This window comes from Mauremys mutica, chromosome 11 (genome assembly GCF_020497125.1).
Source record: "Mauremys mutica isolate MM-2020 ecotype Southern chromosome 11, ASM2049712v1, whole genome shotgun sequence".
NCBI lineage: Eukaryota > Metazoa > Chordata > Testudines > Geoemydidae > Mauremys > Mauremys mutica.
This window is the reverse complement of record NC_059082.1, coordinates 83,190,175-83,216,243: the sequence shown is the minus strand read 5'-3', so window position 1 is coordinate 83,216,243 and position 26,069 is coordinate 83,190,175. Positions and strand designations below refer to the sequence as shown.

Genomic DNA, 26,069 nt, shown 5'->3' with positions numbered 1-26,069 from the left:
CCCAGCCGCACGCAGGGAGCTCCCAGCCAGCTGACGGGCTTGGGGCTTGGACTCTGACCCACCTACGAAGGTGAAGTGCACCAACGCAAGAGCTGCTTGGAGCATTTTCTCCTTGGGGCGCACGCGCAGAGCCGTTAGCCCTGGCACCCGGCCTAGCTCCCTCTCCGGGGCAGTCATGTCCTCAGCCCTTCAGGGGGACTGGTGTTAAACAGCCGCCACGTTTTGCCCCAGAGGTGGCTGCCAGTCAGTGGCGGGGGACTTGGTTCTGATTCTGCAAAAGGCTGTGGGCTCCCTGGCAGGGGCCCGGTACCAGGTGTGGACAGGGCACAGATCTCGCTCGGACACCCACGGGGCTCATCCGGTAACGCTCTGCCGGGCCTGGCTGAGCTCCGGCTACACACGGCGCCTCCTGGTGGCGGAACAGGATAGTACGGTCTAGCGCTGCATTCAGGTTCTGGTTGGCGCGGCTCATTGCTGGAGCAGTGGGTGCTCTCTCGTCGCTGCTCCAGCTACAGGGACCTCCTGTCCCGTTCCTCGCCAGGGAGCCCAGAGCTCTTGCTGGGGGCGGGAGAGGGAGGTTACTTTCTGGGGCTTTCTCTCCGACGCTTCCCTCCTGCTCTCTCGGCAGATGCCTCGGCGGCGCTGCAGGTCAGGGCCGTTAAAGATTATTGCAACAACTACGACCTGACCAGCCTGAATGTGAAAGCCGGGGACGTCATCACCGTGAGTGCTGGCCGCGGCGGGCCAGGCCAGGGCTGGGCTCCCGGCTCCCGGGACCCAAGTCCTCTCCCTCCAGCAGCCTGCCCCTCGGCCCCCTCTGCTCACGGGAGGGAGGAGCCTACTGCCCCTTAGCGCCCCAAGGCAGGAGTCCTCCGCTGGCACCAAGCTGCCTGGGCAGCCGCTGGCACACAAGCAATGGGGGGGACGGGGCTGCCACCCGAGCCCGTGGGCTGGCAGGAGACTCGGGCCCCGCATCTGAGCCGGCAGTCACGGAGTTCAGCCCGTTATGCGTTTTTGGCCACTTTCAAAGTCGTGCCTGGTCCGAGATGGACATGGGCTGCCCCATCTGCCTGCCCCTCTAGTCCTGCCCCCCTGCCAGCGCTGGGCCATTCCCTACGGTCCCTGCCAGCGCCGGGCCATTCCCTACGGTCCCTGCCAGCGCCGGGCCATTCCCTACGGTCCCTGCCAGCGCCGGGCCATTCCCTACGGTCCCTGCCTCCCCAGCATCTGGTCGGCACTGGGCTGTTCCCTATAGTCCCTGCCCCAGTGCCCCTGCCCCCTTGCCGCCGAGCTGGCTGCAGCAGATCACCAGCCGCCCGCCTGGGGTCCCAGCCCTCGCTGGCAGGAGCTGGCACAGGACGGTGCCCCCTCCTCTCCTGCCGGCTGGCTCTCGCCTGCGGTTCCTGTCCCCTCGGCCGTGCCCCGTCCCGCCAGCCAGCGCCGCCCTCTCCGGGCCTTTCTGTCGTGCAGGTTCTGGAGCAGCACGCGGACGGCAGGTGGAAGGGCTGTATCCATGACAACCGGACCGGCAATGACCGCGTGGGCTATTTCCCGTCCAGCCTGGTGGAAGCCATCAGCAAGCGCACAGGCAAATACCCGGCCCTCCCCGGCCCCCGCCCGGCGCACGTCAGGCCCTGCCGCCTCCGCACCCAGGCAAAGGGCCTGGCCTGGGTCTCCCGGAGGGGCCTGCGAGCCCCACGGGTAGCGTGGGAGGGTACAAGGGGCCCTGCCAGCAGCCGCCGGGAGCCCTGCTCCGACCCCCGGCTGAGATGGGAGCGTGGGGATGTGGCCTGGGGCCTGCGGGGAGAGGCGTGGCCTCAAAGGTGGGCGTGGCTGGCTGGGAAAGGGGCGTGGCCAGAGCCCCTATGGGGCGGGTGGGGACTGCCCCCCTCCCTGCACTGCTGCTCTGAATCTGGCCCTGGATTTCTGTTCTTAGGGGCCCATCTGGCCTCCCTGCCCCCAGGGCCTCGCTCCTCTCCACGGCAGCTGGTTGTCACAGCAGCGACCGAGGACCTGAGCTGCCAAGGGGCCACGATCCTGTTCCCGTGCAAACCCTGCAGGGGAGCAGTAACCGGCTGGCTTGTGGCAACCTGCCCCGGCTGCTGGCTGACCGGCCCGAAAGCTCGGCACATGCTGAGCGCTGCAGCCGCCTGGCTGTCATGGGGGCACACAGCGCCCACCCTCTGTGCTGGCCTGGCACCCACGGCCATCCAGGCTGGGCCATGCGGCCCTTTGCTCTCTGCCTGCCGGCTGAGCTCAGCTCTCACGGGCCGCTCCCAGGGGCGCGCTGGCAGCGGAGGGGATCTCCCCTCTGGGCTGTGTGCCCTCCATGGGCCTGGGCGTGGGTCTTTGGGGCCTGATGCCAGGGGCTCGCCTGCAAGGTGGGGAGGGGTTGGGGGCAGGGGCGGGGGCAGGGGAGGTTTCTGCGCTGGAGCGTGTCTCGTTCTCCTGGGGTGGCTCTTTGGTTCTGACCCGGCTCCTAGAGAGGGCTGGGGTTGTGCTCGGTCATTTCGAACGCACATGGACGTCTGCTGCCTCTCGCCACGGGACGGCGTGTGACCGGGGTCCTGACGTGCCTGCGGCTCCTGCGGAGGAAGCCGGCTCCTGGCTCGGGCAGCAGGGGTGAAAATGAGCGTGTCGGAGGAGTTCGGCTCAGAGCTTGGAGACCTGCCAGCCCCCAGAGAGCCTCCTTCCCACGCTCTGGAAGGCTGTTGTGCTCCGGAACGGGCTGCCATGGTCCCCTTGCCCTCAGGGGTGTCAGATCCGACTCGCTCAGCTTACAAAGTGAAATGTTTTCCCCACCTGCCAGCCCTGTTAACCCGCCCTGGGGCCCTCAGTCTCCCCCGCCTGGTGTCTTTTGTCGTCCTTTCCACCTGGGTCACCTGAGCGCAAGGTGGGGAGGGGAGGAAGCGCGGCCCTGGGGGGATGAGCTGGAGCCATTCCTTCTTGCGCATTGCCGGTAGAGTCAAGTCCTGACTGGCTACACCAGGGCAAACCCGGGCACGGGCACGGGGCTGCGCGGCAGACCTCTGTTCTTGGGGATGATGAGCGCTGCAGGCACAGCCCAGCTTGGCTCTCAGATCCCAGGCTGTTTGCAGGGCTGACGGCTGGAAGAGCCATCTCCTGATTTGTAACCCGAATGCCTCTGCCCTGGAGTCCTTGGAGACAAAGCGCCCGGTGCTGCCAACTCCGGGTCGCTGTTCAGACAGCCACACTTGAAAGCCCTTCTGGGCACCCTGCCAAGGAACGGGAGGGAGCGATTCAGCCAGGGTTGTCCCCTTGCTCACGGCATGGCCTTTGGCTGAGCCGCGGTGACGTGGTGTGTTAGACGAGGAGCCGCTGGACGACGGGCTCTCTGAAGGCTTTATTGGCCAAGGCTCTGGTTATCTCGGCGATTGTGCATTCTCCGACTCCTCCTGTGCTGGGATCGATTTCGGGCACTAGGCTGATGCCTCCGGCTTTGGGGGCTTCGCTGGCCCCCTCTAGCAGTTAGTTCTGTCCCGAGCATGGAGCAGCAGGGCCAGGGTCATGCCATCAGCGTCCTGCACTGTCCTGGGAGCGGGATCCAGGATTGCTGCAGGGAGCAGGCCCAGGCTCGGCGCAGTGACATGGTCATGGGGGCAGCGTCCAGCGACGTGTTGACTGGATCCCATCTGCCGTCGAGTTCTAACCTGGCTCCACGGTCACTGTGGGGTCTTAGCCCAGGGGGCGGCAGCCTTCACGTTAGAGCTGAAACAAGCCAGACATGGGTCCCCTTTCGTTCGTTGGGCATCTGAAGAGAGGAAGGCAGGGATGGGCCGATTTTTCCAACACTGGCTGATGGCACCCGGGCACAGAAATGCGCCGATGGAACATCAGCTTGTGCAGAGGTGTGGTTATCAGTGCAGATCGGGGAGACCCCGGTCCCTCCGGCGGCTGGACAGGAGATTTGTCTCTAGTTTGACAAGCTGCAGAAAGCAGGCGGGTTCCTCGAGGCAGTGAGACCCCCCAGCCATGGCTCGGGGGGCTGTTTCCCTGGCAGAGACGCAGATCCGTCCCGCTCAGCGCGGAGAGCTGTGGCCATCGTGGGTGTTTTTCATTTGGCACTGCGAGGAAAGTCATCCTGTTCGTTCGCTCTGTAAATCTTTGTCCTCTCGCCGTTCCGTGCTGGGCTCGAGCCTTGGGGCCGGCCAGGGCCTTGGAGTGGCAGCTGCCAGGGTCCTACGGTAGCTTTGGGGGCTGCATGTTTACGGCGAGGTCAAGGCCTCGGCGCTCCACGCAGTGCTGGAGCCTTCATGCCCCGCTGATCAAAGGGCCGTCGGGGTCCTCCAGGTGCCTCCCCAGGCCTTGCCGAAAGAGGCAGACGGGGGCCCTTCCCCGGCTCCCCAGCACACCTGGAGCACTGAGCCCTGCTCCCAAAGGATGGAAAACACACCAGCTTTAATGGCTGGCCCAGGAGGCCAGGGGCTGGGGCGTTTGTGCAGGGAGCAGGGGGGGGGAGTTCTTCCTGGGGTGTGAATGGGGGGGGTGATCAGGTGGCCCCCGAGTGTGTGTTGGGCTGTGACGGGCCAGGCTGCCGCCTGCTTGTGCGGGATCTGGAGTCTCACCTGCCCCAGTCGCTGGCTGTCCCTGGGTGTACCCAGCGGGAGGGTGGGGGGGTGCAAGCCCCTTGGCCCGTGGTGACGGCCGTGCCCCGCTCTGGAGGGTGGGTGGGTGTCACTCCCAGGGACGGTGCTGGGCTCGGGGAGCGATTTGCCAGCCCGGCTCCGGCTGGGAGTCCGCACGCCGCGGCCCCCGCTGGTTGCAAGGCCATGCACGCGTCAGGGCAGGTCGAGGGTCCCCCGAGCCTCGGGCCCTGCTGGCGCTCGTGGCCCATCCTGTAGCCAGGGGCAGAGGGCTCGGCACAGCGGGTTCTGGTCTCTGCCACCTGGCGCCCGTGTGGTCCCGGCCCTGCTGCTCCATTGGGGTTTGGAGAGAGGCTGCCGGGAAGTTCTGTGGCCTGTTGGTTTCCAGCCAGGTGGGGAGCTGGAATCTGCTCTCTGGGGTTGGGTCCAGTCCCTGCAGCCGGAGGGGCTGGATTCCGAGGGGCCCGGGGGCGATGCGGCGCTGCGCTCAGGCTCCTTCCTGCCTTGGTTTTGCTTTCGTTTTGGCCGGTTGGTTTTGGTGGCTTTACGTGTCTCTTGATTATTTGCTTCTTTTTCATTTTGTCTCTTGTTATGTTTTTCTTAGCAGGTCCGTGGGGCGCAGTCACCATTCCCCACCACTACCAAACGATCCCGCTCCCAGCGCCCAGGGCGGCTGTGCTTAACGGTGACTCCTCGTCCCATCCGTTCCATTTCTTGCCTCCACCTCCACCTCCTCCACCACATTCCCATCAGCCTCTTTTCAGTTCCTTTGGCTATCACAGGCTCTCCCATAGCGCTGCAGAGGAGCTGCCTTTTGGACCAGGTAGTTCGCCGCTTGCTTCAGGGGGTTTCATTTGGTTTGTGTTCAGTTTTTGGGTTGCCTTCCCCTCCCCCTCGGCTTGCTCTGGTGCGTGTGCGAGCAGGTGTGTCTGCCCAACCCCCCCTTTCCTCTCCAGAGCCGTTGTGGCGTGAGTGTGGCGCGATGGGTGTGAGATGGTCATTCCCCGCCCAGGTGGGGGGCACGTCCCCAATGGTCCTTCAGGCTGCAGATCTCCCTAGCGGGAGGGTGGCCTCTGTGAGTGGTCTCCACCCTCGGGCCATTCAGTCGTCGCCGCTCTGCCCGACAAAGAACCCCGACACGCTTCTGCAGGCAGGGCCTGAGAGGGGGGATCCCCGCAGAACACTCTCCTCCTTCTGTCTCCACCAGGCGCCAACCCCCCGGCTTGCAATGGACGGTCAAAGCGCCATGGGGGCCAACAGCTCTCTGTGGCCAGCTGGAGGCGCTGGCATGCACTGCCTGGTACAGTTGAGGTCTTAGGTACAGCTGCTGGGGTTCCCTGTCAAGATGCTGCCCAGATGCAGCAGGGTCACGGGGAGTCGTTTTGGGGAGAGGGCCATGGGGCGCAGGGGGTCCTGGGCAGGGCTCTTGTTCTGAGCCCGTTTGATGACCCAGCAACCAAGCTGGTGGGGCTGTCTTCTGCCATGGGTCCGCTGGCTCAGTGGGACCAGCTGCAGCCTAGCGCTGTCTAATACCACAGCAGCTCCCCAGTACATGCAGTGCCAGCCACTCATCTGAATGCCAGGCAGGCAGCCCCTCGACTAGACGGCATCGGTGTGTGTCACGGGCTGCCCAGCACAGCAAATACTTGGGCTCCTGGAGCTTCTCCTAATTAAGAGCTATGCTAAACGTTTAAAGAGCTTGTCTAATTACAACCAAAACCACCGAGCCCTGGAGATTTCTGCATTGCTGCCGTTGGGCCTGGCGTGCCATCCTCCTGCTCCTTGTGCCAAACCAGTGTCGGGCACTGCCCCTCTGTTCTGCACCCACCTTGCACTGCGGTGTAGAGGACGCACGAGGGGCCCGGCAGTGGAGAATGCGGCCCATCGCCAGCAAGAAGCGGCCCCAAGGTGCAGCTCTTGGAACTGTGAGGGGTGTTGCGGAAGCCAAGTTCTAGACATGATGTTGTGGCTGAAAACAAAACAAAGATCAGTCCAAACCCTTCTGTTTTCAGTGCCGGGAAGCCGAAGGCACCAGCACTGGGCTAGCTCAGCAGGAGAGCCAGGTGGTGAAACTGACCTTCCGCTTTCACCGCTCTGGCCGAGGAAGCACACGGAGTCACAGAAACGCACAACAAGAGGGACATACACAATGGGGGCTGTTCTGACCCTTCAGGCTGGAACAATCTGCAGGGTCACTAGTGACCCGGGGAGGGAATGGGGAGTTCTCTGCTGACAGCCTGCCCTGAGACACAAGAATAAATGAGTAATGCAGCTAACCACTAGTGTTAAGAATCCGGAGGCAGGTCCCCCAATCACCGGATTGGCTTGCAATCGGGAGATTGAACAATGCTGATAATTAATGGGGGGGGGTTTCTTTGCTTTCTGGTTTCAGAGGCCTCAGGGTGCACTCAGGTCACAATTCCAGGCTGCAACCACAAGGGCTAGAAACTTTTTCTTTTTAAAAACGGAAGCTGAAACTCTCCCAGAATCCCATGACTCCAGGAGCTGGGGCTTTAAGATAGACACCAAATACTGCAAGAATTGACGCACTGCAAGTGTGTGATAACGTCACAGGGTCTGCATTGCTGCTCTGAGGCCATTGTCATGCCCCTCCTGCGCTCCACAGCTCCCCGCTCTCCGCATTGCTGCCAGGACAGCATGTGTGGGGACTCACCCAGCAATGTCCTGGCTGCACTGTAGGGTGCATGACAGGGGATGTGGCAGCAGTAAAGGGAAAGCCAACTGGCCTGTGGGATCTCTCCTGGTTACCAATGGGCTGCTAGTTCTTTTTTCAGAGAGCCTTCAAGTGTGTGTTTTAACAGCGAAGCAGGAAGCAACTCTCAACAGTCCGGTGAAGTAATTTGAGATCTAAGGGGCCCGAAACTGGGGGAGTGGGGTGCAAAGGTGACCGGAAACGTACCTTGATACTCTCCTGATCTGGAGGCGGCTTGGTACCCGCTTAGAGCAGCATTGACTAGGGCTAGTTGGGCCCAAGTAGCTGCAGCTGCGGGTTGGCGTGGCATGGGGATGCCGTGGCAGTGAGGACGTGGTGGGGGTGTGTGGGGTAGAACCATTGTGTAGCTGGGGGGGTCAATGCTGCACTGGAGCAATTCCTCCGGGCCCGACAGGCCGGTAGGAGCTGTGGGCAGTGGAGTAAGGTGCAGCGTTTGGCTGGCATGCTCATGAGTTGGATTCTGGGTTTGCCTCTTACGCCAGTCGCCGCCCAGGTCTGTGGCTATCTTGGGAGGATTCCAGTACTTAATATTTGTATCACCGTAGCGCCTAGAGCCCCCATCGCGGACCAGGGTCCCGCTGTGCCCGGCGCTGTACGGATCCAGAACACAAGGCTCCAGCTGCCCTGTTTGCATCACCTAGTGCTGGGAGCCGGGGCCCGCTCGCTAAGCCGGGGCCCACTGGCTAAGCCGGGCTGGGTCGGGCTAGCTCTTGCATGGGAGGCTCCGGGTGGTAGGTTGCACTTTCCCCTTGGCAGGCAGTGCTGGGTTGCTGGAGATGCTCTCCGAGGTTAGGAGGGTTCCCCGAAAGCTGTGCTGGCGAGCGCTGATCCCGCTCCAGCGTGTCGGTCTCCCGCAGAGCGAAATTCCCCCTGGGCTGGTGGCTCTTGCGTCTCTCTGCAAGCTGGGCCGTGCCCTTGTGTCCCCCGGTGGTGGTGGCTGCGGCGAGCTCGCCGCGTACCTCTGACCGCCAGCACTCAGCAGCCCTGCAGACAGTGAGGAGAGGAAATGGAGACTCCCCCCTCAGTTCTAGGCAGGGCACGTGCCATTTCCCCAGCTGGAGCGTGCCCGGGGCATGAGTCTAGCACTTGTGCCATGGGATCTTTGATACACACGGAGGGTCCAGACCTCATTCTTATGGCTCCTTAAAGTAGCTATTCCAGCAGAAGAGCGCCCCCTAGCGCCATGCCAGGGCACCGCCACACGGGACTCCCCTGCGAGCACTTCCAGGGCCCTCTCTGGCTGGCTCCCCGGGAGGCAGCGTGGCTGTCGGGCGCAGTAGCCGTGTATTCATGTCCCTTCTCTTTGGCCAGGTAAGCTCTTTACGGGCATCTAATCTGCCTGGTTGGTTTGTGAGATGGCAGCACGGGAAGAGCCTCTTCTCTCTGCAGGCAACGTGCCGTGCTCAGCGGGGAACCTGGGGCTGGACCCTCTGCCTGTTGGACCCTCTCCCTGCCGCTCTCGGGGATGTTCCCGGGTGCGAGCTCCCTGCTGCTGGCCCAGGCCGGATTCCCAGCTGGGTTGGTTGTGGCTGCACCTGGCAGAGGTCGTTTGCTCCCTGTGTTCAGCACTGGGGCGACGGCGGCTGGAATCCCGTGTCCAGTTCTGGAGGCCACGGTTCGAGGAGGTGGCTGATCAATTGGAGAGGGCTCAGAGAAGAGCCACGAGAACGTTTAAAGGATTCGAAAACCTGCCTGGTAGTGCCCGGTGGGCACTCCAGGAGCTCCGTCTAGCGCAGCCAGGGGAGGGTTACGGGGTGACTCGATTACAGTCTGTAAGCACCTACCAGGGGAACAAATATTTAATATTGCGGCCCAGCCACCCTGTCCTCACTGCTCATTGGTCATTTCCCCATCACTGGATGTCCCCCGCCTGCTCCGTTACCGACGCTGTGCCTGCGCCAGGGTGGCAGGGATGCTGGCAGCTGTCGGCGCCTTACATGTCATGTCTCTGGCCAGTGCTGAGATGACTCCAGAAATTCACCCTCTGGTTGAACATTAAGCCACAGAGAGCTCCAGGACGGACTGTGCCCAGGGAGGGGGGGTGCCGTGGGTGGGAGGGTGCCCTGCTACCCAGGCCGTGTCGGCTCTGTGCACGGAGGACGTCTGTTAGTCTGTCACTGAATTCATCGGGGAAGAACCAAGGCGAGGAGGCTGCGATGCTGCTTTGTATGGAGGGAGGAAATGCCGAAAGAACTCGCCATAAAACCCTGTGGAGGAAAGGTCCGTGTGCCGCCCCTTGGCTGGGTGGGTGCATGCCTAGGCGGCCGGCTGTCGTTTTCCCTCTGTTTAATCTCAGGAAGATTGCACTTCCCTCTTTGCCTTCTCCTTCCCCTGGGCATTACTCCGCACGGCCCTGATGGGCCTCTCTTTTCAGCTTCCAGCCCTTGCCATGGCTTTGTCAGCCTGCACAATCTGCCCTGCGCTGCAGCCTGGGCGCAAACTGCAGGAGTGGTTTAATGCGTTCAGATAGCATCTGCAGCGACCCCAGCTAGGATGAAATGCACCAGGGCTCTGCTGCTGGGGTCAGGCAGGAAACTCCCCCCGGCCCGGCCCGGGCTGCCGACTTGATTGCTTCTGGTCCCGTGCAGTTAGTCCATGGGTCTGGCAGAGCCCTGGCTATGGCTATAGCTAGCCACAGTTGGGTTTTCCAGGTCCCGGGCATTCCAAGAAGCAGGATATCGGGCCACTGACCCCACCTGGAAACAAATGACAGAGATGTTTGTTCCTCTCAGAGGGCTAATAGAGACAGGAGCAGATAAAAGGTTTAAATTCTGGTGCATCAGCATCGTACCTGTGGGTCTCTTAACAAACCTTCCCCTTCCCCGTGGGAGCCGGCAGTCTCTCTCCAGCTGGTTCAGAGCATTGCCAGGCCAGGGACATGCTGAGTAATCTCCAGTTTTCTCCGTTTCCTTTTTCAACCAGCTTTTCTGTTTCTCTTTCAGGTGCAAGGAAAGAGTTTGCCGAGCCACTTCCCTTTAACTGGTTTTCCTGGCGCGGGGGTTGGCAGGGGGATAAGAAATGCATGTTTGTTTGCAGGAATCCCCGGGGAACTGTGCAGTTGGGTTGAGTTGTTTCTCTGCTGTAATCTGCACACCCCTCGTTGTGTCGCCCTGCACACGGGGCAATGGCTCTGCTTGTTTCAGCCCTCCTGTCTGTCTGACAGCCGAACGCCGCCTGCGCTCTGCACGCCACCGGTGTGACCCACTTTGAACCTCCCTGCTCCATGGTGACCCATTTGTTAGATCTGTTCCCTCGCTGCTGAGAGATCTGTTTGCAGCCGCAAGTGGGGCTCGCTTTCCATAACACAAGTGGGCTCTCCCCTGCCGGCTCTTCAGCACACATCACAGCGTGGTGCCCGGAGCTGGGCGCTTTGACATCATCTGTGCAAAGGGAGCTGCCTTCCCTTCCGCTCCCTCAGGCTCAGAGCTAGAGAAGCGGGTTTCCTCCTTCCAGGCTTCGAAGAGCAAGGAACTGCTGAGCGAGTCACTGACTGGGCCTTGGAAAGCACAGCGCGCGACTCCTCAGACAAAACAGACCCAGGTCTCAGGGAAGGCCAGCGCATGAGGAGCTTGGGCCTTGTGTTGTCACTTCCCAGTGGCTCCTAGGTCCCTGTAACCCCAGATGCTCCCCCCAGGGCTGGCTTCAGCTCCCCCCTATGCACACAGGCGTGTGCCTGCCTCCATGGACAGCCCCTGGGTAACACGGACAGACCCCGGTCAGCAGTGGGCAGGATCAAAGCAGGGACCTCTGGAGCTTAGTGCAGGAGCTGCTACAGCGTGGCTATTAGCCAGCGCTGCAGAGCGGACTCATTTAACTCTCTCTCTTTAAGTGGTCGCGGTGCCACTGGACGGCACAGCACCCCACCCCCAGACGCTGTGTGAGTTACACATGCAGTCAGGGAGGGGCTGCTCCATGTGAGTCGGGGGCCAGCCCTGGAGCTGGCGGGAGGGCGTGACAGCATTGATGTCTCTGGGTCGTGACTCGTCTGTTCTTATTCAGAGCCCATCCCGGGGGCATCGGGGCCCTGCTGCCCTGGCCAACCACAAGCACTGTGGGTCCAGCCCCCCCTTTACTTTGGGGGCACTGGCCCCCCATCCCATAAGCAAAGTCGAGCAGATCAGAGCGTTGGGAGGAGCTCTGGCAGCTGCCCTGCGGAGATGTCCCAGGTGTCACCCTCCCTCGGCCCATCGCAGCCGCCCTCCCAGACTCTGTATGGGGGACGCAGAAGTTCTGAGCCTCCCCGGGCAGGCGTCGGGCTCGCCAGGGCAATGGGCTTTGCTTCTGTTCGCTGAGCGCCCGCTGTGTGTGATGGAGGGGTCAGGGCCCAGCAGGGCTCCCCGGCTCCTCTCCAAGGCCTCGCCCAGTGGTGCTGAGCCGCACCCCGAGAGCACGCAGGGCTCTTCCCCTCTAGGCAAAGGGTGTGGGGCTCAGCGCAGCCCCCGGCCAAGCCTGGAGCCCCCAGTGCAGACCAAGCCTGGCCCCTGGCCCACGGTTCCCAATTCTGGAAAAAGAGAATCTGTCCTCCCGGGGCTGCGCGTCCCCGAGCGACGGCCTGGCCCCTGGCTCTGCGCTAGTCAGGATCCAGTTCGCGAGAGACTCCAGCCTTCGATGTCTGTCTCTCCCCCCATCCTGTCTCCTTGGTGAGACCGTTAACCTCCGTCGTCCCCACAGCGACTCTGAGCTGCCGTCTCCCAAATCCGACCTGGCAGCAGCTTCCCACTGGCTGTGGGGGACACGGGCTCTCGCTCCGGGGTGACCGGTGAATGCCCGAAGGTGGGGAGAGCCCGACTTTAGCAGGTGTTTGCTGCTCCAGGGTCATGTGGGCCAGGGAGCCGGGCTAGGGCTGGGCCATTTCAGCCCCGGTCGCCGCAGAGCTGCGGCTGGTGAATTCTAGGGATGGGACAGAGCTCTCGGGCCCCTGGTGGCCCCTTTCATCCAGCTAGCGTCATTGCCAGTTCCAAATGCCTGTGCCCCCTCCCCCGAACATACGTTGTGGGGCTGGCTGTGGCAGCTGCCCCGTGGCGGAGAACCGGGTATGAAATGTTCTGGAGCAGGCCCGGCCCGGGAGGCGCCTGCCTTCGGTCTGATTCCTGCTAGTCAGGCTAAACTGCCCTTCACCCACTGCTCCTCAGCCTCTCCCCGTGCGGGCAGCGGCAGCACCTTTCCCATGGCACTGAGAGGCAGTGCCGGGGCTGGGGGCTGCGCTGCATTGTCTCTGTGCAGCCCCATTGCCGCCGGCTGCACCACGCCGTGCTCACCACAGCCCTGGAGAAGCCTGTCCTCCGCGCGGTTCTCCCTCGTGCACCCTGTGCTGAGCTCAGAGTGGGGCCCGCGGCGACTGAGGAACTAACCTCTGGGAGCGTAGACTCAGCGGTGCGTTACCAGCTGCCCGTCTGCTCCCCGCTGCAGCCATTCTCGGCGGAGTTTGGTCGCGCACCCCTGGCCGAGTGAAGGGTTAGCTTTACCGGGGGCTGTTGTGTGTGGAGAGCCCCCAAGGGGTCCTTACAAATGTGTTCCCTGCGCGTTGGCCAAGGTGCGATGGAGGCTCTTGTACCCGCTCCGCCGCCAGGCCTGGGCAACGGACTTGAAATAACCAGGGAGGCTGGTTGCCGTGCTGCTCTGCGAGCCGGGGACGCCTGCCCTCCGGTCGGCGGGGAGGGCGCCAGTGCTGCGGGGCAGGGAGAGGAGCTGTTGCAGGGCCCAGCTGCCCTGGAACTTCATGCCAAGGCAGCGTCTCCTCCCTGGGCCTGTGATGCCCGTGGGCGCCGTGCCTGGCAGTAAGTACGCTGGGAGGCCGCCCCAGGAGGCCAGTGGGGCTGGTCACTCGGGGTGGGGCGGTGCAGTGGTTCCGTGCTATGCCCAGCCAGACCCCCTTGGTCACGCAGCTGTCGCCAGCCTGAGATTGTTCCCTTGTCACTAGCCTGCGTTCCCAGCAAGTGCCCCCCCCAGCCCGCCCCGGGTGCGCGTCTGCGTAAGACTGCACTGGTCCGCACTGCTACCCCCCTTCTCACCGCCACTCTCTCCGCTCTGCCCCGAAGGTTCCCGGGGGTCCGACAGCCCGTCGCATCTGTCGCCGTCGCAGGGCGGATCCGCTGCCACGCCGGCTCCAGTGGAAGAGATCTGGGTGCTGCGCAAACCCTTTGCAGGTACAGCTGCCTGTGCATCCCTCTGGCCCCCGCACCTTGGGAACCGCTGCGTCGGCCCGATGCGGACTGCTGCTGCTGCTGCCCAGTGGCAGGCTGGCGTTGGGCTGGACTCCCCTGCGGTGGTGCTCGTCAGCAGGCTGAGCCATGCCAACAGGAGGCTCCGAAACCCCGGCTGGTGCTGGGGCCCAAAGCCAGGCCACGCCCAGCAGCAGGGGGTCCCCGCGGTGTGCGGAGACGTGCCCTGCCAGCCGGTGACAGACGGCCGGTGCCTGCCATCTAATTCTCCCTCTGCGTTGGCAGGTGGGGACCGCAGCAGCCTGGGGAGCACGGGAAGCGTGGCCAGTGCCCGGAGCTCGGGAAGTGGCAGCCATGCCCTGCACGCTGGCTCCGAAGGGGTCAAGGTAAAGGCAGCCGGGTATGCGGTAACCCTCGACCCCTGGCTCCCCAGGGAGCCCTGCCTGGTGGGGAGCTGGCAGCAGAGTGAGGTGCTCTCCCATCCTCCCCCACCCTGGAGACGCTCTCAGTGTATGCACCTGATGTAACGAGAACAGCCTGTCCTTCGCCAGGCACCCACTCCCTGCCTGGGTGCCAGGTGGCCAGAGCGCTCCAGCCCGCTGGCCTGCCCCATGTGCGCTGGGCACGTCCCTGCTCTTCGCTCGGTTTGGATGGCGAGCCCAGGCAGGCCTGCACGGGGCTTCTGTGTTTGGGTCCCCAGCCCAGCGGGGGCAGACACAGCCCTGCCCATCCCCGCCGGGCTCCTGCAGCCTTCTCTGGGCCTGGGGGCCGGGCACCCCGCCAGCTGCACTCCGGTGCACTAACGGGCCCTGTGCACTCCAGCATCATCCTGGCCCTCCATCCCCCTGGCCTGCCCCTCTCTGAGCCTGTCCATTGGGAGTGGCACCGGGGCTGACTTTGGGGGTAGGAGATCCTCTACCTTTGTGGGGTGCTCTGTCCTTCCCTTCCCCACACCTCCTCCATGGGGCACCGGGTCCCCAGGCTGCTGCTGCCTCTACTTAGCCACTCGGCCCCTGGCTCCAGACGCCTGCCCTCCCCTCAGTACCCTGGAACCACCAGGCAAGGGGGCCATGCTCTGTCTCTTCCTGGGCCGAGGGGGCCTCTCCCTGCTCCCCGTGGCTGCAGGGGCTGGGGCTAGGTGTGTGGGAGGCTGGACTTGGGGTGTCCCGGATGGAGCTGCAGCTCCTGCCATCACTTGCAGGAGGCGAAGCACCATCTGTGCTGTGAGCAGTGTTCTCACACACTCCCTGCTGCATCCAAAATCTGCTGCGCCCCTCCCTGCCCGCCCGCGCCTCCGGCTCCGGCTGCCGCAGCGTTAGCAACACCGAGTCTCTGGCTCCTGAGAGGCCCCCTTCCCCAGCCCCCCTCCCCCGCCCCGTTTTTTACCCTTGGGTGGTGTGTTTTTTCAGCTGCTGGCGACGGTCCTGTCCCAGAAGGCGTCGGTGCAAGAGTCTGTGGTGGGTGATGGGCCGGGCAAGGCCCTGGAGGCTCCTGCAGGTGCGTGGCTGGCGGCTGCCTGGCCGCTCGGAGCAGGGCTGACCCTGGGTACCTACGAGGGCTTGGCCTTGATTTTTTTGCTCCTGTTGCCCAAGAGGAAAGCGTGTGGGTAAAATGACGCTCTCGCCTTTCTGCTGCTGCCAGGCCTTCTCCTGCTTCGGTTAGTCGGGGGCCGGGGGGCTGGGGAGGGCGAGGGGGTGTCCTGGTGTGTGCTCCATCTCCAGGCCCACCAAGGGAGCGAGGGGCAGCCCGCCGGCGGCCCGCAGGCTCGGCACTGCTGCCAGAGCCGTCTGTTGGTCGCCGGTCCCTGCGTGCCAAGCAGCATCGTGTGTGGTGTGTGTCTATGACTGGTGTGTGTGCGTGCACGATTGAGGTGCATGTGTGATTGGTGTGTGTGTGTGTATGTGTGCGGGGTGGTGTGTGTATGATTGGTGTGTGTGTGTGTGTGCGGGGTTGGGGGGGTGGTGTGTGTATGATTGATGCGGAGGGGGGGGTTGGAGGTGTGCGTGATTGAGGTGCATGTGTGATTGGTGTGTGTGTGTATGTGTGCGGGGTTGGGGTGGTGGTGTGTGTATGATTGGTGTGTGTGTGTGTGTGTGTGCAGGGCCGGGGTGGTGGTGTGTGTATGATTGATGCGGAGGGGGGGGTTGGAGGTGTGCGTGATTGAGGTGCATGTGTGATTGGTGTGTGTGTGTATGTGTGCGGGGTGGTGTGTGTATGATTGATGCGGGGGGGGGGTTGGAGGTGTGCGTGATTGAGGTGCATGTGTGATTGGTGTGTGTGTGTGTGTGTGTGTGTGTATGCGGGGTTGGGGGGTGATGTGTGTATGATTGGTATGTGGGACTGGGGGGTGGTGTGTGTATGATTGATGTGGCGGGGGTTGGAGGTGTGTATGATCGGTGTGTGTGTGTGTGATTGATGTGTGGGGAGGTTGGAGGTGTGCATGGTTGGAGTGTGCATGTGTGTGTGATTGGTGCGTGTGTGCCGTGGTGGTGTGTGTGATTGGTGTGTGCATATGAGTGTGATTGGTGTGTATGTGGCACGGTGGTGTGTGTATATACGATTGGTGTGGATGGTGGGGTTGGGTGTATGGTGGTATGGTGTGTGCGTGTGTATTTGATTCGTGTGGGTGTGGGGGTTGGGGTATGTGTGTGGTTGGGAAGTGTGCGTCTGGTGTGCGTGTGTGTGTGTGTGTGTATAGTTGGGGCGGTGGTGGGGGTTGGGGTGTGTGGGTGGGGGAGGCGGGGGTGGGGTGTTGCTGCTCACCTCCATGCTGGAAGCATCCAGCCATTTTACCAGCCTGATTGCAAAGTGCTTAACTTGGGCTGCAGGTTCCCCAAGGGCTGGGAACTCGGCCGAGCCGGCAGCTCGCGCCCGTCACTAAACCCTGTGGCCTCCTTCCCGTGCCCTGGCTGCCGGCCCCTCGGCACTGCTAGACTGAGCGGTGTGAGTTCTCAGCCGGGCCCTGGGCGCTCCCCTGCCCTGGCTGCCGCCCCTCGGCACTGCTCGAACGAGCGGTGTGAGTTCTCAGCCGGGCCCCGGGCGCTCCCCTGCCCTGGCTGCCGGCCCCTCGGCACTGCTAGACCGAGCGGTGTGAGTTCTCAGCCGGGCCCCGGGCGCTCCCCTGCCCTGGCTGCCGGCCCCTCGGCACTGCTCGAACGAGCGGTGTGAGTTCTCAGCCGGGCCCCGGGCGCTCCCCTGCCCTGGCTGCCGCCCCTCGGCACTGCTCGAACGAGCGGTGTGAGTTCTCAGCCGGGCCCCGGGCGCTCCCCTGCCCTGGCTGCCGCCCCTCGGCACTGCTCGACCGAGCGGTGTGAGTTCTCAGCCGGGCCCCGGGTGCTCCCCTGCCCTGGCTGCCGCCCCTCGGCACTGCTAGACCGAGCGGTGTGAGTTCTCAGCCGGGCCCCGGGCGCTCCCCTGCCCTGGCTGCCGCCCCTCGGCACTGCTCGAACGAGCGGTGTGAGTTCTCAGCCGGGCCCCGGGAGCTCCCCCGTCTGGCTGCTGGCCCCTCGGCACTGCTCGAACGAGCGGTGTGAGTTCTCAGCCAGGCCCTGGGAGCTCCCCCGTCTGGCTGCTGGCACGCAGGGGAGGGGAGAACAGCCCTAAGCCCAGTGCCGTAATCCTTGTGGGTCAGAGCCGCTCCCTCTGGGCCTGGAGCTCCCCGAAGGGAGCCGAGCTGAGGAAAGGGCCAGGCTGGGGGTCTGAGGAGAGCCCCCCAGCAGGGCACCGCCGTGGTAACGGTGCTGTAGAGGGGCCGGTTTCCGGTCGGAACGTCCTGGCCCTCGAGCTCTGGTCCAGGGCCGGTGTCCAAAGAGCAGCATCAGACCCAGGGACCCGGGGCCGTTCTAGGGTCTGAGACCCGGCTGTCCCCAGGGCGGGGGGCGGTGCACTGCACCCGTGGCAGGCCGGCACCCTGGCTCTTGTAGGGTTAATGTCTTGTCCTGACATGGCCTAGGACACTGAGGCAAGTGGCACGTGACGGTAAACCGCTGTGTGATTGGTTAATAACCTCGATTGGTTCATCAGTCAGTCAGGAGGCTTTTACTGTGTGATCAACCAATTGTAGTGGATAAAATGATCAGCCTTGGGCAGCGGTTACGCTGTGAGAATCTGCAGCCCCGGCGGAAGTGACACACCGAATTCACACCACTGAGGCTCTTTTGGGGATGTTGGGGGCTTATTTGGCTCCTGCCCCACCGAGGTCTGAGCATCGCTGCCCCCCCCAGGATACGGCGTGGCTGCCCCAGGCCGCGTCACGCTGGTGGTCGCCTGGCCTCTGTTCCACTTGAGTCCTGAGGGCTGCCACAGCGAAAGCCACGAAGGCTGCAAGTGCTGCTGTGGGGCAGCCCCAGGGACTAGGAATGCCAGCGCCCCGGTGGCAGGAAGCGAGCCCGAGAGCCCCGAAGGGGGACGGCCCCGGCGTGCATACGGACATCCCGCCCGGCGCCCAGAGGAGGGTGCATCACACGGAAAAGCCGCTCTCTGCTCTCCCTCTAGATCTCCCCATTCATGGGAGGAGCCCCAGGAATCCCACCGACACCCACTGCTGAAATGGGGAGAAGCTTGGCAGCCAGGCTGCACAACAGTTTAGGACAAGTGAGAGAGCGTGTTCCTCACCCAGTGGGACCCACAGGGGCTTTGGGTCCCCCGTACTGTCCTGGGGCCAGGACGCCCAGGCTGACACCCCAGACAGAAGTGCCGTGGGGTCTTTAATGTCTACATCCTGCGAGGCCTCTGCAGGGCCTGCCAGTGCCGCGTTCCCAGCTGCTCTGACCGCTCCCTTTGCCTGCTTTGCGACAGGGTCGTCTCGGACCCAGAGCCTGGCCAGCTCTCCCTACGCCGGGCAGCCACCCGCCGAGCAGCAGCTGAAGAAGATCGAGCCAATGTCAGAAGGGAAGGTAAGAAGAGGGAGGGGCCCTGGCAGGAGCCCCCTGGCAGCTGATTGAATCCAGCTGGAAGGGGGAACGGGCCTTTCAAACGAGGCAGCCCCCATCTGCCAGGCTCGCTCGGTGCGAGGGAAGGGACTGGCAGCCCAGTGTCACAGCTCAGCTCGCCCGCCCCTGCTCACGCCACCCCCCTCCCTCCGTCACTTGCTCTCCCCCACCCGCACTCACTTTCACCGGGCTGGGACAGGGGGAGCGAACCTGCCTGCAGGCGCCTCCCCCGCAGCTCCCATTGGCCACGGGTCCTGGCCAATGGGAGCTGTAGAGTCGGTGCTCAGGGCGGGGGCAGTGCGCAGAGACCCCCTGGCTGCCCCTGCACCTACCAGACTTGCCGGTTGCTTCCAGGAGCCACATGGAGCTTAGTTTTCCGAAGCAGGACCTGTACTTGCCCAGCGTTCACCTCCTCCCTTTTCCTGGAAGCAGGGTCCTCTCTCTGCAGTGGCCCACGCCCAGGACCGTGACCTCAGCTGGGGAACGGTGCAGTGGGAGCTAGTGAGGGCTGCAAAAAATCAAAGGTCCCGTGGGCCACTCCTGCTGCGTTCTCCCCACTCGAGTTCACGTGCGGTTTGGCGGCTGCCCAGCGGGCAGCTCTAGATGCTGTTCGGGCGTCACAGGAGAGTGGCTTATCGTCGACTCTCACCTTGGAGTTATTTATTACTAATGGCAGTGGCTCCCCCATCCCCTGCACAGGTGACCCCACTGAGGTCAGGGGTCACCGGGCAGAACCCACACAGCGTGGCCAACCCCCAAATTCCCAAATCATGAGATTGCAAAATGACATTGTGTTGGGGTCTGTCGTCTGATTGCCACCACCCCCCTTTCAGGGGTGTGGGGCGGTCGCAGCACTGCCCCCTCTCCCAGGGGTGGGTTCTCGCTGGGGAGCCCAGCTCAGATCAAATCACACAGACCTTTATCAATCGCCGCCTGGGGGTGCAGAGCTCCCAGCTTCTCCCCAGCCCCACATCTTAATTCATTATGTGCCCAGCCCCACATCTATCCTTCCCCCAGCCCAGCAATTCTGCCCCCCAATCCCTACCTCTGCCCCACTGGCAGCTCCAGAGGTTCTGGTGTTGCAGGGAGGGGGGGCAGTTTGACCCACTGCTCATGGCGAGGGGGCTCTGGAGAGGCAGTGGGCCCTGCGAGCGGCTGTCAGTGTGGGAGTGTAGGTGGGGGTCGGGGCTGGCTCTGCGCAGGGCAGGGGGATGCCATGTGCTGACTGCGTCTGTGTGCTCCGGACCCCGAGCTTGCAGCGCGTTGGACTCCGTTGTCTGCAGCCCTCGGCTCAGCCGTCACATCTCGGCAGCGGCACGGCGGGTCCCCTCCCCGGAACCACCGTTCCGGCCCCCAGGGCGAGAGTCGCACGTTGGCTGAGCACCTCAGACAGCTTCCCTCATTGTGCTGCCACCTGCGCTTCACAGCTTCCCGGTGCGGCGGGACGCTGCCAGCTGCACGGGAGCAGGCTGCGAGGAGCCTGGCGCGGCGGGGTGCGAGAGCGCGTGGGCGGGCAGGGACCTCAGGCGCGGCGGGGTGCAGAGAGCGCGTGGGCGGGCAGGGACCTCGGGCGCGGCGGGGTGCAGAGAGCGCGTGGGCGGGCAGGGACCTCGGGCGCGCTGGGGTGCAGAGAGCGCGTGGGCGGGCAGGGACCTCGGGCGCGGCGGGGTGCAGAGAGCGCGTGGGCGGGCAGGGACCTCGGGCGCGGCGGGGTGCAGAGAGCGCGTGGGCGGGCGGGGACCTCGGGCGCGGCGGGGTGCAGAGAGCGCGTGGGCGGGCAGGGACCTCGGGCGCGGCGGGGTGCAGAGAGCGCGTGGGCGGGCGGGGACCTCGGGCGCGGCGGGGTGCAGAGAGCGCGAGGGCGGGCCGGGCCCTCGGGCGCGGCGGGGTGCAGAGAGCGCGTGGGCGGGCGGGGACCTCGGGCGCGGCGGGGTGCAGAGAGCGCGTGGGCGGGCGGGGACCTCGGGCGCGGCGGGGTGCAGAGAGCGCGTGGGCGGGCGGGGACCTCGGGCGCGGCGGGGTGCAGAGAGCGCGTGGGCGGGCGGGGACCTCGGGCGCGGCGGGGTGCAGAGAGCGCGTGGGCGGGCGGGGACCTCGGGCGCGGCGGGGTGCAGAGAGCGCGTGGGCGGGCGGGGACCTCGGGCGCGGCGGGGTGCAGAGAGCGCGTGGGCGGGCGGGGACCTCGGGCGCGGCGGGGTGCAGAGAGCGCGTGGGCGGGCGGGGACCTCGGGCGCGGCGGGGTGCAGAGAGCGCGTGGGCGGGCGGGGACCTCGGGCGCGGCGGGGTGCAGAGAGCGCGTGGGCGGGCGGGGACCTCGGGCGCGCTGGGGTGCAGAGAGCGCGTGGGCGGGCGGGGACCTCGGGCGCGCTGGGGAATTGTGCGGTTCCAAAGGGCCTCGCCGGGCTGGGCTGAGTGACGGGAGGAAATGCTGCTCGGTCTGTCTCCCTGGTGGGGTGATTCTCGGGGCTGGTGACGGGGTGAATGACTCGCCTGCCTCTTGCTGTGAGGCCCCAGGGCAGAAGGGGACCATCTGGCAAATCTCCTACAGGCTCCTCCAAGTCCCAGGGAGTTCCCCAGGCTCCTGTTCCTCTTCCATACAAAGGGCTGCAGCCCACGGGAAAAGCTGGGGTTAGGCACCTGTCACAGACTCAGCCTGGAGGGTCTTTCCCTGCTAAATCCTGCAGTTGGTTGGGCTCTCGCCTCTCCTACCCACGGGGCGGGGGTGACAGCCAGGAGCCTCTGGGCTTTGCCTGACTGCTGGGTCTAGGGGGGCAGTCCATGGGCGGGTGGGGAGGGTTGCCTGGGCACTGACTGCGCGTGCTGCCGTATGGTGTGGCAGTGCCAGCGACCCCCGTTCTGCCTCGCCCCCAGAGCTCCGAGGCCGTCTACCAGTGGCTCTGCAAGTTCCAGCTGCAGCTGTACGCGGCCAACTTCATCAACGCCGGGTACGACATCCCCACCATCAGCCGCATGACGCCAGAGGTGAGGCCGGGGGGGAGCTGAAGGGTGAGGGGCCCGATCCTGAGCGCTCCTTGCAGTGGCACGGATCGGCCCCAGAGAGAGCATAGCCCCCTGAGGTGCAGGGCGGAGGGGGGGCTGCAGGACAGGCTGGGAGGCCCCTGCCCTGAGCTGCCGAGGCTCAGCGATGTGGGGTGGGACGTAGGGCTGGATCGAACGGCGAGGAGTGGCGCTTTGCTGGCTCCCGGCGTTCTAGACGGGGAAGGGGAATGGGGATCGTTCCAGACCCAGCGGAGTGGTACGGGAGGCTGGGAGCCGTGCCGGGCCTGGGGTGGGTGTGGCGCTCATGGGCAAATCCATGCTGAGCTACCATCTTTGCAGACGAGTTAAGATCCTCACTTCGGCGCTTAGCCCCCCGAGCTGCTGGGACAGGCCCGTGTCTCTCCCCCCCTCGGCACAGGCCTGTGGCCAGGCGGGGAGCTGGCGTGTGGGGAGTGCTGGGAGGGGCCAAGGGCACTCTCCATGGGGGGCGGGGGGCTGGGACTGGCCCCGGGGAGAGCTCTGAGCGGCTGGGCCCAAGCCCCATCCTGAGGCTCCCAGCTCCGCCGCGCTCCCCTAGCGGCCTGGAGATGTGGGATGGCACATGGCAGGGCTGCTCCAGCCGCAGCTCTGGGGACGTTTCCCCGTTCTCGCCAGAACCTGGGGCATGATCCCGGGGGGGACTGGGCAGGGACCCCGCAGCCTGCTCTGAGAACACGGGGGCGAGGGAACTAGCCCTCCTCCCCTGGTCTCCGGACCTGGAGCAGCTTTGGAGAGGCTGACGCTGTGTGTCCTGGCTCCAAGGGAGCCAGAGTCCACCTGTGTGTGATGTTGGGGGATGCCACGGGGCCCAATCCGTTCACTCCTAGCAGTGCGGTAGCATCCAGTGACCTCTTGTGGGTGGGGCTCCTCTGCTCTGGGTGTGGCGTACACACACACACACACACACACACATACACACACACACTCTCACACACACTAGCAGAATGCCGTTTGGGTTGGTTTCTCATCTCCACGGAGAAGATCAGTGTTTATTGAGAAGCATTTTTTCATTTGTATCGATGTTAAGTTTTCGCAGTTGGGGGGAATTATCGGGGGGGGGGGGTTGTGGAGGTCAGGCAATGGAGGCGGGGCTCAGACCGTAATTATTGAATGGCAATAGCTGTTGAGACCCAAAAAGTTAAAACTTTGTAATTGTTAAAACGCCAACACGTCGCATGTCCACGTGCACAAAGTCATTAGCCTCGCGCTCTTAACGAGTTCTCAAGCCGCATTGTTCTCACTTCTCCTGTCTGCTGCTCTCCGGGGGGGTCACTGGAAGTAGTTTGTACAGCGATTTGCCGATTCAAAACCTCACCCTTCCGAGCCTGCTCCCACACCCCTTGGAACGGGGCTGGCGGCCTGCGGCGGCTGGCGGCCTGCGATCTTCTGTGGGGGCTGCCAGCGCCGCGCAGTGGGGCCCTGCTTGTGCGGTGAAGGTGACGGTGTCTGTCTCTGCCCTAGGACCTCACAGCCATCGGCGTGACGAAACCCGGGCACAGGAAGAAGATCACCTCGGAGATCAACAGCCTGAACATCCCCGAGTGGCTTCCGGAGTACAAGCCGGTAAGGCTCCCCCGGCTCCCCTGGAGCGCTCCCTGCCTGTCAGCGTTCCCCCTTGGCAGGTTTCCCTGTCGCCGGGCAAACCACCCCAGGCTGTACCTAGGCCTCGCCTCTCCCACCCGGGGCTGGCCTGTGGCTCTTTAGCTGCTGGAGATAGGTGAGGCCTGGACCCCATCTCCTTGCCCTGTGGGGACTGGCCCCCGTGTTGCAGCCTGTTTCGTTTGGGACTGCGTCCCGGTGCAGCGTGGGAAGGGCCCTCTCCCGGCGCATTCGGAGGCTCCAGTCCTCTCCCAGAGAGCAGTGGATGCTGTCCACCCAAAAGAGGAGCTGTGCCTGGATCTCCTCCGAGCTCTGAGCACAGCTCTGGGTGCCCTGTCCTGGAGGGGACCCTGAGAAATGCAGGGGAAATGGCTGCGGGGTGCTGGGTTGGTCAGGATGCCAAGGGAGGGGGAGCCCAGGGGCTAAGCCATCTCCAAGGGAGGGGGATGGAGCACGCGGCTGGGACTGGGAGGAGAGGGAGAGTTTCGGCAGAGGCTGAGGAAAGCCCCTCGTGGTGCAGTCCTTTCCCACGGGAAGGGGTGGGAGCCCCTGAACTAGACTGAAGAACGTGCTGGAGAACGGCACCTGGGCAGGGACCTGCAGCAAGGCTGAGCGTGTTGGGCCCAGTTCGCTGCTTTGGCTCAGGGTATCCTGAGAGGCCAGGGGCCCGATTCGCCACTGCCTGGCACCTGGGGCGCGGTGCACAGACCTGAACGCTGGCACGTGGTGCCGGTGCACAGGGATGCGCAGGAGACTCGGGCGCCAGGGGCAGGAACGCCATTGGCTAGATTATAAAGCTCTCGGCTGCAGTCACCTCAGGGGACGGGCGGCGTTAATGCCAGGCCATGGCATAGGTTTTACCCCCACGCTGTCCCTTTAAATGGTGCTGGGTCAGGGCCAAAGCACCGTTCTCCCTTTGCCTCCTGCCCCCGTAGGCCAACCTGGCTCTCTGGCTCTCCATGATCGGCCTGGCCCAGTACTACAAACTCCTGGTGGAGAACGGCTACGAGAACATCGACTTCATCACGGACATCACGTGGGAGGATCTGCAGGAGATCGGGGTCACGAAGCTGGGTAACGCGGGGCCGGGCATTGGCACGGGGCAGCGCCCGCTGCACGGGGTGGCGGGTCTTCGTGGCATCCTCCTGGCCAGGAGGAGAAAGCGGCGCCGTGGTAACGCCCGTGGGCACCGCCAGCCGCCGCGTGGTGCCGGCGCTGTGAGGCTGCGCAAGGCGCCGCTCTGCCGCTGGCTGTAAAGGGACATTAATGGCGCACCCACGGCTCCCATTGACTGTGCCCGTACTCAGCATGCCCCCACCTCAGTCCTGGGGCCCTCCGGTTCCAGACCTGCCCACGGCACGCAGCCCACGGCACGCCGCACACTTCTGATCCATAGCCCCTTCCGGTCCCAAACCTGGGCTCCCCCGCCGGCTCCCCCAGTCCTAGGCCTCTGTCTTGGTCAGAGCCTTTGGGCATTTGGGACCAGATGGGCCGGTTCGGCCTGATGGCGCCTGTGACAGGGCAGGGCTGCCATGACGTCAGCACTGCCCCGGAACGGAAGGGCTCCCCCAGGTGGGGAGGGGATTCTCATGCCAGAAGCTAGGCTCAGAGGGTGCTGTGGCACCCTGGGGTGCACGTCGGCCTCGCCTCTGCCACCCTGTGCTGTGCTCTGTTAACCCCTGGTGTGCCGTACCTCACTTCACATCCAAAGCCTGCAGCGTCCAAAGCAGGGCCAGGCTGTCTCTTAGAGCAGCTGCAGGGCTCGCAGCACTTCCCGCTTGGCCACGTAAGGACGTTCCCTAGCTCTGGCATCCTTCCGACCTCCTGGGGGTCTTGTGTGCCGTGAGCCGGTGCCTGGATTTCACTGCTCCCGGTGCCATGAATCAGGAGCCGCCTGCAGCTGCGGTGACATGCAGGAATCACCCCTCCCGTCGTGGTTACTTTTGCAGCCTGACATTTCTGCATGCGGTGACTGATTCCTGCCCTGCCCCAGGTGCCCGTGTCAGTGAGAGGTGCACGGTCAGAACACGAATGTCCAGTGAAGATCGGGGATGGTGGATGCTATTGCAGCATATTTGCTGTGCCTCCAGGGGACCTGGAGAATGGGGCCCCTTGCTGTAGAGGGAGGAAAACAGACAGATGCCCTTGTATCTTGGTTACCACTTGGCCGACATCCCAGCGCAGCTTGGGCACAATTCCATTGAAGTCACCCGGGGAACTTGGCCCAGAGCTGCGTAGCCATGTGTTTACACCGCTATCGCAATGCTGGTCGGTTTCCCTATGTAGACAAGCCCCAGATCGTACACTGCTGGCTCCTAGATAACGCACAAGACGCCACGTGAGCTCCCAGTGCGATGCCGTGGCCAAACGGGCTGGTGTGACGCTTGACTAGAGAAACCCGGGAGCAGGGAGGTGATTTTACCCCCGTGGGCGGCATTGGGGAGACCCATCTCGGCATGCTGAGCCCAGGTCGGGCGTCCCCAATTTAAAAAGGATGTTGACCAATGGGAGAGGGGGCTGAAAAAAGCCACCAAACGGATTGGTGGGGCGGAGAGAATGCCGGACAGCGAGAGACTCCAGGAGCTCAATCTCTAGCTTACAGCAGGACGGTCACGAGGTGATTTGGTTATAGCATCAGCTCAGTGTCTTCACAGGGACAATATTCCGGCTGCTAAAGGGCCTTCAGTTTAGCAGAGAAAGGCAGAGCAAGAACCAGTGGCTGGAAGCCAGGCAAGTTCCCGTTAGAAATAAGGCAGAGTGAGGGCGATTAAGCAGGGAAGTGGTGGATTCTCTAACGTTAAAGGTGACATTAAAGCCACCAGTGCAGAGAGCACGTGCAGCTGGTTGTTAGTGGAAATTGGTGGCGGGTTAAGTCCCTGAGTCAGTCTCTGGGTTTTTGACATATTCATGCAAGTAACGTCAGGTTTAGGAAGTAAGGTAGCGATGCCGTCTGTAGTGAGCGCGGTCTCTGGTCCTGGCCGGCTCTGGGCGGATCGCTACG

At 63.9% G+C, this 26,069-nt stretch overlaps 1 protein-coding gene across 5 annotated transcripts in view; it reads left to right on the top strand.

Annotated features, from left to right (window-relative positions):
* CASKIN1 (CASK interacting protein 1) overlaps positions 1–26,069 on the top strand; it is a 154,588-nt gene that overhangs the window by 115,683 nt on the left and 12,836 nt on the right. For 3 of the 5 annotated variants that reach the window (XM_044979423.1, XM_044979426.1, XM_044979427.1), the window contains exons 9-18: positions 629–723; positions 1,471–1,588; positions 5,209–5,427; positions 13,377–13,484; positions 13,785–13,885; positions 14,909–14,996; positions 18,297–18,394; positions 21,302–21,412; positions 22,931–23,032; positions 24,004–24,142. In XM_044979423.1, the coding sequence (XP_044835358.1) occupies positions 629–723; positions 1,471–1,588; positions 5,209–5,427; positions 13,377–13,484; positions 13,785–13,885; positions 14,909–14,996; positions 18,297–18,394; positions 21,302–21,412; positions 22,931–23,032; positions 24,004–24,142 (1,179 nt within the window). The remainder of the gene's footprint in view (positions 1–628; positions 724–1,470; positions 1,589–5,208; positions 5,428–13,376; positions 13,485–13,784; positions 13,886–14,908; positions 14,997–18,296; positions 18,395–21,301; positions 21,413–22,930; positions 23,033–24,003; positions 24,143–26,069) is intronic. The other 2 variants (XM_044979424.1, XM_044979425.1) reach the window with 2 other exon arrangements.